The sequence below is a fragment of the Montipora capricornis genome, chromosome 11 (genome assembly GCF_036669925.1).
Source record: "Montipora capricornis isolate CH-2021 chromosome 11, ASM3666992v2, whole genome shotgun sequence".
NCBI lineage: Eukaryota > Metazoa > Cnidaria > Anthozoa > Scleractinia > Acroporidae > Montipora > Montipora capricornis.
The window spans coordinates 31,609,892-31,626,914 of NC_090893.1; the positions used below are offsets into that span (position 1 = coordinate 31,609,892).

General features: G+C 39.7%; 4 protein-coding genes and 1 pseudogene across 6 annotated transcripts in view; 2 read left to right on the plus strand and 3 right to left on the minus strand.

Annotated features, from left to right (window-relative positions):
• LOC138024499 (carbohydrate sulfotransferase 3-like) overlaps nucleotides 1-3,404 on the minus strand; it is a 30,477-nt gene extending 27,073 nt beyond the window's left edge. Inside the window, exon 1 of the mRNA XM_068871709.1 lies at nucleotides 2,796-3,404. Within this exon, the coding sequence (XP_068727810.1) occupies nucleotides 2,796-3,017 (222 nt within the window). The 5' untranslated portion in view covers nucleotides 3,018-3,404. The remainder of the gene's footprint in view (nucleotides 1-2,795) is intronic.
• A 2,300-nt stretch (nucleotides 3,405-5,704) lies between these two features.
• Nucleotides 5,705-6,379, minus strand: LOC138023385 (uncharacterized). Its single transcript, XM_068870393.1, has one exon. It carries the CDS (start codon nucleotides 6,377-6,379, stop codon nucleotides 5,705-5,707), a length of 675 nt encoding a protein of 224 aa, XP_068726494.1.
• An 837-nt stretch (nucleotides 6,380-7,216) lies between these two features.
• On the plus strand, nucleotides 7,217-7,840 carry LOC138023386 (uncharacterized). The gene has a single exon (XM_068870394.1). The coding sequence runs from the start codon at nucleotides 7,217-7,219 to the stop codon at nucleotides 7,838-7,840; it is 624 nt and encodes a 207-aa protein (XP_068726495.1).
• A 1,998-nt stretch (nucleotides 7,841-9,838) lies between these two features.
• LOC138023387 (uncharacterized) lies at nucleotides 9,839-13,550 on the minus strand (annotated as a pseudogene).
• A 2,153-nt stretch (nucleotides 13,551-15,703) lies between these two features.
• The window catches only part of LOC138023770 (uncharacterized), a 16,642-nt gene continuing 15,322 nt past the window's right edge, over nucleotides 15,704-17,023 (plus strand). The window contains exons 1-2 of one of the 3 annotated variants that reach the window (XM_068870837.1): nucleotides 15,704-15,741; nucleotides 16,522-16,575. The gene's annotated coding sequence lies outside the window, so the exon portion shown is untranslated. Of the gene's footprint in view, nucleotides 15,742-15,810; nucleotides 15,833-16,441; nucleotides 16,576-17,023 lie in introns of those variants that run through there. The other 2 variants (XM_068870839.1, XM_068870838.1) reach the window with 2 other exon arrangements.

The window sequence follows — 17,023 nt, forward strand, 5'->3', positions numbered from 1 at the left end:
TACCGTTTCAATGACAAGCTGGCGTCTCCCACAGTCAATTTCTTTTGAAGAGTTAACAGGTCTTCGTGAACTCCACTAACCATGTTTGCTAAAATTACTCATTCAAGTCAGTTAACACAAGATGTGTACCAGAAGAAACAGACAATAACAGACAGTCAATAACAGTTTCTTTACACAAGCATACTGATCTGGCTGTGAAATCCTCGCGCCAAAAAATAAAGCGTGAGTCCGTGCGAAATTACCACCATTTAAAATAAAAAACTGAACCAAAAGCCATCACTTCACAAAACCAAGAATATTGTGAATTTTAATTACATTTACAGAGCAAAACGTAAGTGTAGATGGTACAAATTATACCTTATGGACTGCAGCAACCAAATGGTGGAAAGTGTTATCTAACGTATATCAACATCATCGCTGTGGCGGCATTACTGATCAAAACTTAACGCAAACTTTTACTTTTACTCAAATGTTGAAACGAGTTCTCTGCTTGAATAATGAAAATAGAAAACTTCACTTGGATTAACAAGAGCAGAAGTGTTCACGCTTGAAGTGTTTTAAGTATTACAAGCAATTCAAGCGTTAAAGCATGCAAATCGAATGCGAAATAATATGCTTCAATATTGTTTTGTATCGATGAAAACTGTGACATTTTACAAGACTTAAAAAAACACATCCAGGTTCTAATTCACTCTCACAAGTGGATGATATCTGTACAACTGCGAAGTCGCTTTCCATTGCAGTGTTTATCATGTATTTTATGGTTATGGAACAATTTAAATACGGCAAATGTTCGCACTATTTATCGCTTGCAAGTTTTGCTCTGGACGTGTTTTTTTTTTTTTTTTTTTTCCTTCCGCTGTTTCAAAATGTACTTCTCAAAATTAATACACTGTAAATCCGGTCACTGTCGGCCTTTCCAAATCTCTAATCTATTTCAAAGCTTTAACAGTTTCTCTTCTTTTTGAATTTTGTGCATATTGTCTCGTGTTCAAAGGCAAAATTATCACGTCCAAAAGTTCAGTGAAGTGGAGCGAAGTTTGTCGCGCACAAAATTAGCATACTGTAGCTTTGTTCTTTGTCATACTGCCGATCTTGGGTTCTTGGAATCAGACGGTTGAACTTTCATTTCATTTTAGTCTCAATTTCAGTAGGTTAAAATCACAAATGACAGATGAACTTAGATTTTACAAGTGAATTCATAACGCTCACAGCATCTTTTTCTGTCCGGAATTTTCCGATTCAAGTTAGTCGCCAGCTCCAAAATCCTAGTCGCCATGGGGTCTAAAATGGTCGCAACTTGGAGGGTTGAATTAAAGCATAAAATACGCAACAATCTCCCTTTCAAATGATTCTTGACAATCAAGCATTGGTCAAATTTATAATTATTATTATTATTATTATTTTTTTTTTACGTGAAGATGTGCAGTGTTGAGGGCAAGTAAATAAAAATATCGTGATCCTTTAAAAGTTTTCGCGTTACAGGAAAATCACGGCAAGCCATTTAATATAATTTGAACCTAAGGAATTCTTCTCTAATTGAACATTTTTCCAACAATTGCATCATATCTCCAACTTAACACAGTGTATTTAAAGTTGTCTTTATTAATCTGCATCCAAACAGAAGGTATATGTGTATACTCCAATGCTTTAGCAATACATTGACATTCTTACTCTTCGCTGCCTCAGTGGCGGTATTTTTAATGATTCATTATTGAGTTACCATGCCACCTTGGTTTTTAGTTTCATTATTCAGATGGATAAATAACAGAAGTAAATGCCTAACACTATTGAAAATTTTATTAGGATTTCCACAACCCACGCAAATCATTGCTCTGGAGAACGACAAGGACAACACTGTGACAGTTACAATTTTTTTCGTGTATTTTAGAATCATACCTAAAATTTGCTCTGAATACAACGTTGTGTTTAGCTTTCTTTTATGGTCATTCTAAACAATTTGTCGAACAAGTAACTTCGTCAGTTATTGCGTATTCTTTACTCCTAAAAGTCTCACTGACTGAGTTCTCTCACACTATCCTAGCTACTTATAAGTCTTTCGACTTTCGAACACACTTCAATAATCCTTGATTACTACTAGTTCATAATGGTCTGCCCTTACTATTCCAAAAACTGCATGTGATCAGAATCGCGTTTAGCGTTGAAGGTAAACGACGAAACGGCTACATGGGTAACAACGACGTCTCAAAAATCGGTGTTACGAGATTTTTACAATCCAGCAGTGCTGTTAGACTCTCTTATTTTATGGTTCAATAAAAATATTCGTATTTGGTTTCGCTCCGCAGAATATCATTGAATTAATCATTTGCTATTTTTCTTGCGTTCTTTTAGCAATATTTCAAAGGTTTACCCTCGAGAAAAGAGGGTTGTCCATACAGAAATCGAGGACATTTGCATGATTAAAAAGCCGACTTAGAAAGCGTCTACTTCTCATGATTCCGGCTCACATAGTTGACTGGGTTTCCACAACATCAATGATATGTAACTTGGGCGCCAGAGGATATTTTTCGTAGATTTTGACAGCTTAACGTGTCGAGAAGGCCAGAAACTCCAAAAGAAAAAGAATATTTCCACACGAAATATAATCTCTGACACTGAGGAAATTTGGATGGAAATTTCTTGTAATCGTTGTTTGTTCAAGCCTACATGACTCTGTGATGCCGAGCATTTTTTTCAGTCTCCTTAACTTTGAGGGCTGAAATTCTCAAAAGAACAGAAGCCTTCTTCATCACGGTAACCGAATTAGGTAACTTTAGAGGTTTAAACTGAATTACCTGCAAACCTTTTGAAAACATCTTGGATATAAAACTCGTCCCGGATCGCCCTTGTCCGATTATAAGCAAACCACGTCTTTGGGAATTCGGAGGTCGATGCGAGAGGACGTCGTTGTTTCCACCTTCAATGATCTGGCTTTCAAGATGTATTCTGCTGTATAGTATCAGGATGACTAAAGCCATATATGCGACGATCGCGAAATAACTCCTGAGAATCTTCATTATAAATCAATGACTGATCCAAAAGTACCACATTCTATGAGCAGAGGGTCATTCTGTCTGCGCCTGTGCGGCATTAGTTCTCTCATGAGCATATCCGCTGGCCCGCCATTTTTTTAAGGGTGCAAGGAACAAACCAGAAATAATACAGGCCTTTGTTTCGAAAAGTTTCGTATTGTTTATCTTGCTTGTCTTCTGTGTACGTGGGTGTATTAGGCTAGCCCCAGCTCTTCAACGCAAAGACACCTTGCTAGTCTATTCAATCAACCCACGGCCCCTAAAAATGTAGCTCGTGGATGCAACATTCCATAAACAGTCATCTTTTTTTTTTTTTTTGTTCTCTATGGTTTTTATTTCAATTTTACCCTGATTTACAACTCCACCACTTTACCGTTACCAACAACCGACACGGCCAATGAATTGATTAAGAGTGAATGTCCCTAAAAATCAAAGAAAATTAAAAAAATGTGGCCACGGTCAAAAAATCGATTTCGCTCAGACTTTATCAGTTTTAAGTCCTAGGTAACTAACTAAAGGGAATCAAGTTAGTTTTTAGAAATATTTCATTTAACGGCAGAAAGCCACGAAAAATGGTTATGGCACCGGAAGCTCATATTTCACTCCGTGAGAATCCGAAATTTCACACTTTTCAGCTCCTTGCTACACAGACGTTTACATCGCTGTGAATCTTTCTCAACTTTAATTGCATATATTTACTCTTCCTTGGAAAAGACATAGTGATTATTTTTATCTCTTGTTCTTTCCGAGCGAACTGAGCCCCGATTAATTAAAGACACTTTTCTTATCAGTTGAAAACTCAAAAATAATCCAAATCCAGCGCGGCAAAAGCTGACGGGTAGTGTTTCAAATCTTCTGATATTTTAACCAAAGAGTGTCCAGTCAGGGAGGTTTAGGTTTGCAGTTTCATTTATATGGGATCTAGTAGCAGTTTTGAATGAACGCCAGTCAAAATTCGAGAAAATTACAATTCAGCGCCATTGAATTTACAACGTAAGCTGATGTAACACAATTCCCCCCCATGCAAGGAAAAAACAACGACAACAAGAAAAGGCCAGAGACATCACAAAACGGGTTTATATTGGTTGCGCCGGTGAAACGTTAGAGAAATAGCACTTACTTGACCATCGCGTGCAAGAGGAAAAAAGACAAGGAGCACCATACTTAAATCACACTCTAATCTACCCTGGCTCTCGCTTCGTTGTGTCACGCACGAACAAGTTGAACAACTTCGTTGCTAAAACAACAGTACAAACACGTAAAGTTATTGACTCCCAACCAGGTGATAGTTTAAAGTATCTGTGTTGTTGACGTGCGAAATTTTTCTTTAATAAGATTGGATAAGCCAGTTAACATGTTGATGAAATCAAACCGCCCTAACAGACACACAAATTTATCACGAAAGAGCAACTTAATTCATGCCTCCTAAACGTAAATATTGCATGGGTATCTAAATAAACAAGTCACTTATCAAAACTTGGTTTGTCACCAGGTGGATCCATTGACAAATAAAAAATATATGTTACTCTGGTGTTTGAAATATAAATTGTGTACAATAAAAAACGTTTTCCGACGTTTCAGTTGTATTCAACAACCTTCATCAGGGAAAGTGAAAGATAAAATTTACACGAAAGCTAAGATATAAACCAATGCGTTAATTAAAAATTCTAAAGTTAGTGTCATTTTTTCTTTTCTGCAATAGTCAAATGCAAGTACTCCTTGGGGAGTAGTGCTCCATCATTTCAGTTGAGGGGGTCTTTAGCACAGTTTATTTCCCAAGCCTCAAGAATTTTCCTTTGTCGCCAGTTATTGTTAGTTCTAAGAATAGTGGCCTCATTCCAAGCGATGTCATAATTTGTTTTTATAACGTGGTCCGCAAGTGCTGATTTTTCTTTTTGTAGCCGTGCGACGGCCTTTTGATGCTCTCCTTTTGTAGTTGTAAATTTTCTTTGCGTTTCTCCGACGTAATTTTTGCTACAAACTGCGCAGGGAATGTCATACACGAGATCTCGAATTTCTTCTTTGCCCATTTCGTCTTTCGGCTTTGGAAATATCTGGCCAATTGTCTTGTAGGGTTTAAAAGTCACTTTGATACCATGATTGTCCAAAACTCTCTTTATGGGTTCGGAGGTCCCGCTAACGTATGGTATTGTGCAATATTTCTCTTCCGACTCTGCACCAGTTAATGGGTGGTTTAATGGAGGTTTAGGTTTGCTGGAATTCAAGATAAAGCGCTTGGGGTATCCATTTGATTGTAATGTAGACACTATTCTTTGTTTTTTTCTTGTTTCGGTCGGATTTTGTTGAGGGAATTTTCTCGGCCCGATCCATTAATGATTTGACCACAGCTCGCTTGTGCATACTGGGATGGTGCAATAAATATGACAGATAGCGATCAGTGTGGGTAGGTTTCCGGAAGACGGTGGTGATTAATTTTCCGTCTTCCTGGTGATGAACCATGGTGTCAAGAAAGGCAATTTTACTCTCATTTTCACGTTCAATTGTGAAAGTAATGCAAGGTTCAACTGAGTTCAAATGTTCCAGGAAGGTCTGTGTACTTCCAGATTTTGCGGTTGTAATCACGTCGTCTATAAATCTCTTCCAAAACAAAGGTGGATTGGTTAGTGAGGCTAGTGCTCTTTCTTCAAGGTCTTCCATGACCATGTTTGCCATTATAGCGGGGAGCCCATAGCTATCCCATGAATTTGCTTGTAATGCTTGTGGTCATACTGAAAATTGGTAGTTGACAGGCAAAAGTCAAGCAATTTGATAATGTCAGTAATGGGTATGGCTGTCCTGTCTTGTAAATTTTCGTCGTTAATCAGGCGATTGTGAGCAACACTAACAGCTACGTCCACCGGAATCGATGTCAACAAAGAAACGACGTCGAAAGAAACAAGTCCGTCGTCATCCTGAAGTTTGATGTCGGTAATACCTTCACAGAATTCAGTGCTGTTTTTGACAGCGTAGTCGGAATTACCAGTCAGGGGTCTTAATATTTTAGCCACATGCTTAGAGAGGTTGTATGTAGGAGTTGATATGAATGAAACAATGGGCCGTAGCGGGCATCCGTTCTTATGGACTTTCGGTAAACCATAAAGTCGAGGTGGTAGGCCGTCGGAGCTGTGGAGACGTTTGTATAAATTTTCCCCGATGGTCTCCTCCCGTTTCATTTTCAGGAGTATGCCGTTCATGTCTCTTTCCGTCTTTGTAGTTGGATCTTTTTTTAGGACCTTGTATGTTGATTCGTCGCCGAGAAGTTCTTTTACTTTCTTACCATAGTCTTTGCGGTCCATCACAACTGTGCAGTTCTCTTTGTCCGCCGAAATGATGAGTCTATTGTACATAATTTATATTTCAAACACCAGAGTAACATATATTTTTTATTGGCCAATGGATCCACCTGGTGACAAACCCAGTTTTAATAGCATTTTAGAGAAGTACGACAGAGAAATTTTACTGAAAGCCCGCCGATTAAACAAGACGATGATAAAGATCACTCGACATAAGTGTCATCTTTTTTCAACCACCGATGCAAAGATCGCCAAATCCTATCACCAAGTTTAAGGATCAGGCCTCCTGTCCAATGTCCCAAAGGCTACAAATTGGCAAAGAATACTGGTTTTCAATTTCTGAAGCTGAGAATCGAACAACTGCACAAGAAAATTCGCCAACTCTCCTGCGAAAAAGACAGGCTAACAGAATGCTGGCACGCTGTTATGGAACCCGACGATCTGAAGCAAACTGAAGTGCTTTTCCGAAATTTACAACATACGGAACACTTGAGAATTAAGGCTGGACATACGAGAAAATTACAAGCATTGGAGGAGAAATCTAACCAATCACCCACTAGAAACACCGTCAACTGTGAGAAATGGGTTTTAAATATCTCAAGTAAACCACTCACGGATACTGAGAAGTCAGCATTGCAAAAGGGAATGAATTTTGCCATTGCTCGAAAGAAAATTCTCACTGCAGAATTCGTAGCTGCTGTGGAAGACAGTATAACTAAACTATCGGCTGAGGAAAAACTTACAGTAAGAGCACGAGTTTCAGAAGTCCTTAGCAGAGCCCACCCTCCGGCATCAAACATTCCATCTTCGGAAATGAAAGCCCAACAAGATCTCTGAAAGGACAAATCGAGACTCATCATTTCGGCGGACAAAGAGAACTGCACAGTTGTGATGGACCGCAAAGACTATGGTGAGAAAGTAAAAGAACTTCTCGGCGACGAATCAACCTACAAGGTCCTAAAAAAAGATCCAACTAAAAAGACGGAAAGAGACATGAACGGCATACTCCTGAAAATGAGACGGGAGGAGACCATCGGGGAAAATTTATACAAACGTCTCCACAGCTCCGACGGCCTACCACCTCGATTTTATGGTTTACCGAAAGTCCATAAGAACGGATGCCCGCTACGGCCCATTGTTTCATTCATATCAACTCCTACATACAACCTCTCTAAGCATGTGGCTAAAATATTAAAACCCCTGACTGGTAATTCCGACTACGCTGTCAAAAACAGCACTGAATTCTGTGAAGGTATTACCGACATCAAACTTCAGGATGACGACGGACTTGTTTCTTTCGACGTCGTTTCTTTGTTGACATCGATTCCGGTGGACGTAGCTGTTAGTGTTGCTCACAATCGCCTGATTAACGACGAAAATTTACAAGACAGGACAGCCATACCCATTATTGACATTATCAAATTGCTTGACTTTTGCCTGTCAACTACCAATTTTCAGTATGACCACAAGCATTACAAGCAAATTCATGGGACAGCTATGGGCTCCCCACTATAATGGCAAACATGGTCATGGAAGACCTTGAAGAAAGAGCACTAGCCTCACTAACCAATCCACCTTTGTTTTGGAAGAGATTTGTGGACGACGTGATTACAACCGCAAAATCTGGAAGTACACAGACCTTCCTGGAACATTTGAACTCAGTTGAACCTTGCATTACTTTCACAATTGAACGTGAAAATGAGAGTAAAATTGCCTTTCTTGACACCATGGTTCATCACCAGGAAGACGGAAAATTAATCACCACCGTCTAGCGGAAACCTACCCACACTGATCGCTATCTGTCATATTTATTGCACCATCCCAGTATGCACAAGCGCGCTGTGGTCAAATCATTAATGGATCGGGCCGAGAAAATTCCCTCAACAAAATCCGACCGAAACAAGAAAAAAACAAAGAATAGTGTCTACATTACAATCAAATGGATACCCCAAGCGCTTTATCTTGAATGCCAGCAAACCTAAACCTCCATTAAACCACCCATTAACTGGTGCAGAGTCGGAAGAGAAATATTGCACAATACCATACGTTAGCGGGACCTCCGAACCCATAAAGAGAGTTTTGGACAATCATGGTATCAAAGTGACTTTTAAACCCTACAAGACAATTGGCCAGATATTTCCAAAGCCGAAAGACGAAATGGGCAAAGAAGAAATTCGAGATCTCGTGTATGACATTCCCTGCGCAGTTTGTAGCAAAAATTACGTCGGAGAAACGCAAAGAAAATTTACAACTACAAAAGGAGAGCATCAAAAGGCCGTCGCACGGCTACAAAAAGAAAAATCAGCACTTGCGGACCACGTTATAAAAACAAATCATGACATCGCTTGGAATAAGGCCACTATTCTTAGAACTAACAATAACTGGCGACAAAGGAAAATTCTTGAGGCTTGGGAAATAAACTGTGCTAAAGACCCCCTCAACCGAGACGATGGAGCACTACTCCCCAAGGAGTACTTGCATTTGACTATTGCAGAAAAGAAAAAATGACACTAACTTTAGAATTTTTAATTAGCTCATTGGTTTATATCCTAGCTTTCGTGTAAATTTTATCTTTCACTTTCCCTGATGAAGGTTGTTGAATACAACTGAAACGTCGGAAAACGTTTTTTATTGTACATAATTTATTTTTCAAACACCAGAGTAACTTTTCTTTTTTATTTGCCAAAGCACTTATCTCTCAATGAACAGAGTGTATTGCAGAGGGTTTAGCGACATATTCAAAAGCGACTTTGTTTTCATTCTTTAGATTCTCGGTGGAATTTCACTTGCATACCAACAAAGTACAACAAGTAGTCAACCCAACTTCCGTCATACCGTTTTCCGGAACCTAAGGAGAAATGGGCCTATCTTGGCACGGTGTAGATATTTTCAGAAACCAGCTAACTTACACGTGCTGCTTACGAATATCTATCCCACTCGTCGAGCATCGTTATGGTTGGGTGAAGGTTAATAGTTTAGAGTAACGTACGCAGTGTACAGAATTTGGCTCGGGTTCCCGTGGAGTGGGGGCGGGTACTCCCAGAAAAATTGGGTGGAGGTGTGAAGCCCGCTTTCCAAAACCCGTACCCTATTTATGACCAAAACTTGTGATTTTCCCTACCCTATTTATGACCTGAGCAAAAATTCGATACCCTATTAATGACCGTTGCGGCTGGCACGGTTACCCTAAACATAATTTATGAAGGGCTTTTGATGATCTTATCGATAATGATGAAAACGTAGCTTCTTCTTAAAAAACATACTCAATTCAAGACTAAAGTGCAAAAACCAGACCCTGTTTATGACCAAAATGGCCAAAATCGATACTCTATCTATGACCAAAACGGCTGAAAAGCCATGCCCTTTAGGGCGGCGGATACCTACATAGACCATATAAGGGAGTACCCCCCGGGGCTCAGTGACTGTAAGGTTCTATAGAAAGCTCACCTCACCTCACCTATTACCTACTAAATAATCGCATAAATGTAAATAGCTGATTTAATTCTCTCGGTTTTACGAGGCACAGCTGCATTCGTCCACAAGCTGCGACAAACGACTGATATACGGTTTCTTTCGTCTTTGCGTTATATCGGAGACATCCAAGCCCAGTTCAATGCAAATGCTACGGAACATGTCCACACTTAGCAACGTCGGTTTTTTCTTGCACGCTTCCATGAGTTCACAGATATTGTAGCCTGACGAGGATACAATTGGGTGCTGAAGAGAAACCTCCCTCATCACACGCGCACAGATTTCCGAATGGGTCGTCTGCGCCAGAGCTGCCCTGTTATCTTCTCCTGGGACCTCGTCGTCTGAATCTCGACGGTTCACTGTACTGGGAGCCAGCCTTTTCGTTGCTGCCAGTCGTGAGAAGAATCCAGTGATTTGCTTTCCTGTTAGAACTTGTTCTGGTTGAAACCGACGAACTCCCAACTCGTCCCTTGCAGATCTCATTAATTTTGAGACCTCACTCGGATCTGCTTTCCTTCCACTTTGCTCGCCAATTTCAAATTGCTGTTTCAAAAATTCATTCTGTTTCTGCGTAAAACGAGCCTTCTTGGTGATTGTCTTTAGAGCCCATCCCATTGGAAGGGGAGTTAAGCATTGGCTCTGTTCTTCACATTGTAACTGTACAGTGGGAATCCTACTACCTTCATCCATTAGCTTTGAAGCGTAAACTCGTTTTGCCTTGTCATACAGTGTTTCTTGTTCAGGGAGTCGTTTGTGTTTACCCGTGTCCAAAGGTGCTTGTAGCGATGTAAAATGGCTCTAGGCTTTTATACATCCTTCCTCGGGGCACGAGAAAAGTAGTGAAGCTTGGTCATTTTCACTATCATCATCATCTTGGTCTTGACTGGTGGTCTCGTTGGTTGCTTCTGGATCCCGTTTAGATGATTTCTTTACATACCTGTGTCTCACGCTCTTGGAAGATGGCGTGGTCTGCGATGGGGGATCAAGCACTTCTAGAACTTCCGGGATCTCCAAAACGCCCTCAAATTGAGACCACGGTATCAAATTCCCTGGACCCACATTGCACGCTCTCCACGCACGTATTTCGCTCTCTTCATACTTGAAGTTGTTAAGCAAGCTAACACCCTCCCATTTGACAGGCGGGGTAATTGACGTATTAAGTGAGACGTAACTAGCTTTCGCACGAGACTCTGGACCAGACTCTGTGGCAGTTTTCAGCTGTGCAGCTGTTGTCACATCATGACCCTCGTTAACACATCTTCCTACATCTCCCTTAATAGTTGCTGCTTGACGGTCGCAGACTCCTTTGCCGTCTTGAGGGTCGGAAAAGTCGTTCCGTTCTACAACCTCCCCAGCGATGTCACATGCTAGTTTAGCTGAAACGATTGTATACCCGCTGTGGTAACAACCCGCATTATCTTGCTTGTAATAAGCTATTTCCGGCATTTCCTTCTTCAGTGAGGCGAGGCAGTCCTGCATTATAGATACCACGACGGCACTGTCTTGTGGACAGTTCTGAAAGACATGTACAAATGTTTGAGACTCAAAGTGCTCGCTTTCTTCCGACTTTCTGATTGCAACTGTAATATGCCATGGTAACCCACGCTTAGCAAACCAGTCCGACTGCGGCTCTCGAAATTTCCGTGGCATGTATTTCATCGCCCAATCCTGAACAAGGAACACATCAGATTTGCTCTTGATTTTAGCTAAAACAGAACATTTGGCTTGATCCTGGTGAACGGAGCGCAACTGATGGGATTTCCAGATCATGATGTTATTTGTTGCTTGCTTAATAGTGTGCAGCATGTCCTCCTTCTCCTCTTCATTGCAAAGTGCATGAGAACACTCACTTTCCAAGGTAGTTAGGACTTCCTGCAACTGGCAGCACTGCGCGCATGACTCATTCTGTGGGTGATCGCAGCAGGCTTGAAAGTCAGAGTCTGTTGAATCACTTAGGGCGTAAGTCCTACAGTGATCAGCAATGCTGGACGACTGAACCACATGGACCTGAAACTCACCAAAGACAACACAAACCGCAATTGTTGTTTTTACGTATACAATTTCAATTGCAATACTTTTCTTGAATAAGTGACACCCCCGTCCCCCTCATTCTCCGAATTAAGCGTCCCTCGAATAAAACCCACGTTCCATTAGGTGTTTGCTTCTGATACTAACTCTCAAATAAAATATAATAAAAATAAAAATATAGTACAAATATCCAGCAAGATCACAGTATTTTTACCTTGGGAAAGTAGTGCACAAAACCTGCTGTGGATCATGTTTCTCCCATTTTCGTGGATTTCATCTGCCAAACCTCATACTAGATTTTGTAACGAAATAAAATACCTTGTAGTCACTCTTAAGGTATTGCTTTGATGAGCGCAGCTGTTGCTTCATTTCTCTCGCCCAGACTTCCGTTTTACCACAGTCAACCAGTTTATCGACCAGTTTGTCCAAGTCATCAAATGCCTCGGTTCCTTGGGTGGAAAAGTTGTCAAGTCCTTGTAAAGACTTCCTAACAGACACTGAACACTCATAACGAAAAAAAAAAAGGGCAAACGCTGTTAACACCACAGAAATTATCCCAAAGACGCGCAATTTTAGATGGAGCCGTACCAAATTTAACTGTAGCTATTTTTGAAAACATAAACAAATACAATTGCGAAAGGCTGATGGTGCGATGAAGGATGAAAGGGGTGAGGGTAAACAGAAATGTGATATGTTTTGCTCATTACGAACCTAACATTTTTCTTCCATCAATGGAAACTTTGGAAATCCAACAAAATGGAAATGGAAAATCCAACAAAATGCAAGGAGATTATTTTCCGTAAGAAAGGTTTCAGTCAGGACATCGCGCCAGTTAGTAATATACCGCAGTGCGCAGAGTTACCCATATTAGGTGTTACTTTCCAACAAAATTGTAAATACTGTAGTCACGTGCGCGCGAAGGTAATTAAGGCCAACAAGTCATTATTCGTATTAGGATCTTTACGTAAGGAAGGAATGTCCTAGGAGGAAGTAGATCACCTTTTTCACGCAATAGTTTTACCAAATTTTTCTTAAGCTCTGTCGGTTTATGGTGCCTCAGATTCCGACCTTTCTGTAAAACAGAATTTCTTAGACCGGTGTATGAAAAGAAAGTTATACATGTATACGTCCAAGAATGTAAATATCGGGGACTTGCTAGAGAAGGCGGACAAGACACTGTACATAAAAAGATCGAATATCCGTTCTTCCAGTTTTTACCTAAGGAAAAGAAAACGAGGTGCAATCTTAGAAATACGTCAGTCTCTGTCCCTTGAATCCACACTGACAGATTTAAGAACGTTTTTAGTAACAGAATAATTTTTAAATATGATATGTAAATAGTTTCTAGAGTTTTTTTTTTCTTTCTTATTAATTGTAACTTAGGATATGTACTTTTATCTTAAGAAATAAAGATTATTATTATTATTATTATTATTATTATTATTATTATTATTATTTAATCGTATCCAAAGACTGGAGTTTTGCTTTATATCTGGTTAGACTGCTTTTATATCACAAGCCGGTACGTAATCCTTAACACAGCGCGAGCTGCTAACGGAATACGCGGTGTCTGACATTTGCAGGAATACGGGCTCCGATAAATGATGGCAATCAACTGGCTATTAGTTCATCAAACACTTCATCACTTACCTGAGCCCACAGGGACAAACGGATTTGTAAGTTCCAATAACTTGATGGACTGGGACAAATTTATTCCTTTTTGCATTGTTGGTACTTTCCGAAGGTCCTTGCAGTGACCCGAAACAACTTCCGGTACGCTACATAAACAACTTGGCCTTCGCCAACCTATGCCCAATCGCGCCCGATGAGCGGGACAGATGGTCATTTCCAAAAAGTTTGATGGCTTTTCAAAACAACCGCATCTTGCCAAGATAAGTTCCACTTAAGTTTCAACGCTGGAAAATTTCAAGGACTTTTTGTGTTTTTTGATCTCCTTATTACACTGGGTGAGTGGTATGATGGAAGTCGAAGAACTACTGCGTTCGTCCGCGCCACAAATTCCACCGGCAATATTGAAGAACGAACACGGCATTTTTAATCTGTACTTCCCAGTAATAACCTTGGTTTCTTCCGAGGTAAGTGCGTTGTTTGTTTAGATCAAGAAGTAATATTTACTTCCCGTGGGAACAATTACCCTATTGGTTTCCACGACGAAATACAGTCTCACACACGTAATGAAATCAATTAATTTTGGTCCGATTTCTAATCTGACCTTTTTTTATTTCTTTACCACTTTAATAGGATATTAAAGCAAAGTCTCACATCAGCAACTAAGATAGTTTTACTTATGACTGATTTGACGCAACAGATTTAAAATATTTGCGAATTTGATCGTGCGCGACAAATCATGGGAGAGTAAAAGTTTCGTGTTTCCCTCACTTTTTTCGAGTTAGTTTTTCATGATCGATATAGATACATTTTATATAACGAAGCAAAACGTAAAATGATTTAACTGTCTTAATTGCGATGTCTCTGACCCAAATTTGTTTTTCTATTCTGGGGTAAGTTGCATTAGCTCACATTGTAAATTTCACTGGTGCTGAATTGTAATTTTCTCGAATTTTGACCGGTGTTCATTCAAAACTGATAGTAGATCCCAAATAAATGAAACTTAAACCTCAATGACTGGACACTCTTTGGTTAAAATATCAGAAAACTTGAAACACTAACGGTCAGCTTTTTGTCTCGCTGGATATAGATTATTTTTGAGTTTTCAACTAATGAGGAAAGTGTGTTTGCTTAATTGTGGCTCAGTTCGCTCGGAAAAAAACAAGAGATAAAAATAATCACCATGTCTTGGCTGAGGAAAAGTCAATATATGCAATTAAAGTTGAGAAGGATTCACAGCGATGTAAACGTCTGTGTAGCAAGGAGCTGAAAAGTGTGAAATTTTGGATTCTCACGAAGTGAAAATTTGAGCTTCCGGTACGATAACCGAACTAGACAGAGTTGCGCTATCCTTTGGGTATTTCTCTCCGCTCTCGCGTTGTCTGCGCTGTTGAATTTTGGTAGCGACCTCTCCGTTTCTGGAACTCTCCAGAGGTTGTTCATCAAAGCACCGTAACCAGGAGCCCATGATACTGGTGGTCTCCTGCCACAACTAAGATTCACACTCCTTTAACCACTTGTGAACATGTTCGCTAACTTGACGCATGTAAAGCCCAGTAGAAGCGACTGTATGTTTTTAACTGTCAGCAGTTAAAACTATGAAAGTTAATAAAACATGCATTCTCTTCACTAAAATAGTCATAACTTTTGCCGAAAAGAAGACAAATCTCGAATTACTCGAAAGCAAACGAATAAAACAGTCAAGAATCAAGAAATCACACAGTCCTTCGATAAGAAATACTTGTTTTGATCGGAAAGACTCGTTTTCGCGCATTCTGAAACTAACATTGAGACGTGGGTTCAACTGTAATAACAGCTATTACAAATTCTAGTTTGATTAACCACTACACCACACTGTGTAAACAGCTTAACCTGAAGTTAAAATAAATACGTTTCGTTTCTAAGCAAATGAAACAAGAGTAAGAAGTGTTTCGTTTCCTGACTGAGCAGTTCTGGGAATAATTAAAAAATGGCGCATACGAGCTCGATCCTCACGTCTGCTTCTTCTATTGTAGGAGTTACCAGGAGTACCTAGTGGATTCCTAGGCGTTTTTGTTGTGTTATTTTCGGATTTGCCCATCCAGAATTACTTCTGGGAAAATCCCTTTTCCGCCCCTTCAATATCACCCAACTCAGTGCCCTCTGTTTTTGTGTATCATGTACCACAGGTAACCCGGATTACGCTCACGTAGCGTCTAGTTCCCTTACTACTGGGTCTAGTTAATTGTTTATTGCTTGATCGAACTATCCCGCAGAACTATCCCGGTTTCTGCTTCTACTTCGAGAAAGTAAGTAAGTAAATCACATATGAGTAGAGTAAGTTTCACTTTTCTTATCCGGTTAGATTCCGAATGGAGGTTGTCGTGAAGCAAAAGACGAGTAAGATAACATTGAACAATTCAGCCATTAGTATTCCGATTACGGAATGTCTCCTCGCTTTGAAGTCTCACTTAATGCTAAGCAAGACAGGAGCCTCATATATTTACTTTCTCTTCACAACCTTAAACCTCGCGGGAATTAATAATCAGTTATTTTAAACCAATAGAGAATTCAATTCAACTATTTAGATAACAGCATTTTATCTTGGTCCGCGTCATTAATTTGCACACTTTGATCGAGTATGCGTGGCTTGTTGTTCTTCACATTTCGTTTGTAATTAAAATGCTCTCCTAGCAACTAAATTTGTGATATGTCTAGTCTTAAAGGACCTGCAGTTAGGAAAGTTCAACCTTTTCCTTATAGGAGTTATTTATCGAGAGACTGAGATACTCTCATAACCCGTCAAATAATAAAGCTCGCTTACACACGAGTACGTTTTCCTACGCAATTGTCAGTGACAGTTCTCATTTCGTGCTGTGCATGAACAAGAAGTTTTCTTTGAAGAGTTTCATATCCATATGAAAGGCATAAACTATTGCATCCAACGATAACGAACCTTAGCCGTTTTCTCTTCATTCAGATAACGTCACTATTCCTTTTATGTTTTAGTTTTGTAATTCATGCAGTTGTGAGTGACGGACGCACACAAACAATCTACCAGTATTGCTTATCCCTTAATTTATTTGTAGCGGGATCCATTATTGCTGCTGAACCAGTTTCAACGAACTATAGGACATCGCAAGGTAATTGAACATTTACCCCTCTAAGTCTAGTTAATTATTTGTTTGTTGCTTGATCGAACTATCCTACTTTCTATTCTTCATTGAAAAAATATGTAATAAATTACATATGCTTAGTTTTGCTTGCGTGGGGTAAGTCTCACTTTTCCTCTTACATTCAGAATGGAGGCAGTCGTGAAGCAAAAGACGAGTAAGATTGCATTGAACAATTCAGCCATTAGAATTGCGATTACGGAACGCCTCCTTGCTTTGAAGTTTCACTAAGGCTAAGCAAGACCATTGTTAGTTGATGTTGATTTGATGTTCTTGATGTATTATGCATTTGTGATTCAAATTCTTCTGCTAAAAACGTAATTTGTGATATGTCTAGGCTTGAGTGATTTGTGCTTAGGAAAGTTCAACCTTTTCCTTATAGGAGTTATTTATCGAGAGACTGAGATACTCTCATATC

Coding starts and splice junctions, on each gene's coding strand:
- LOC138023385 (XM_068870393.1), bottom strand. CDS start 6,379: ATGTACAATAGACTCATCATTTCGGCGGACAAAGAGAACTGCACAGTT.
- LOC138023386 (XM_068870394.1), top strand. CDS start 7,217: ATGGACCGCAAAGACTATGGTGAGAAAGTAAAAGAACTTCTCGGCGAC.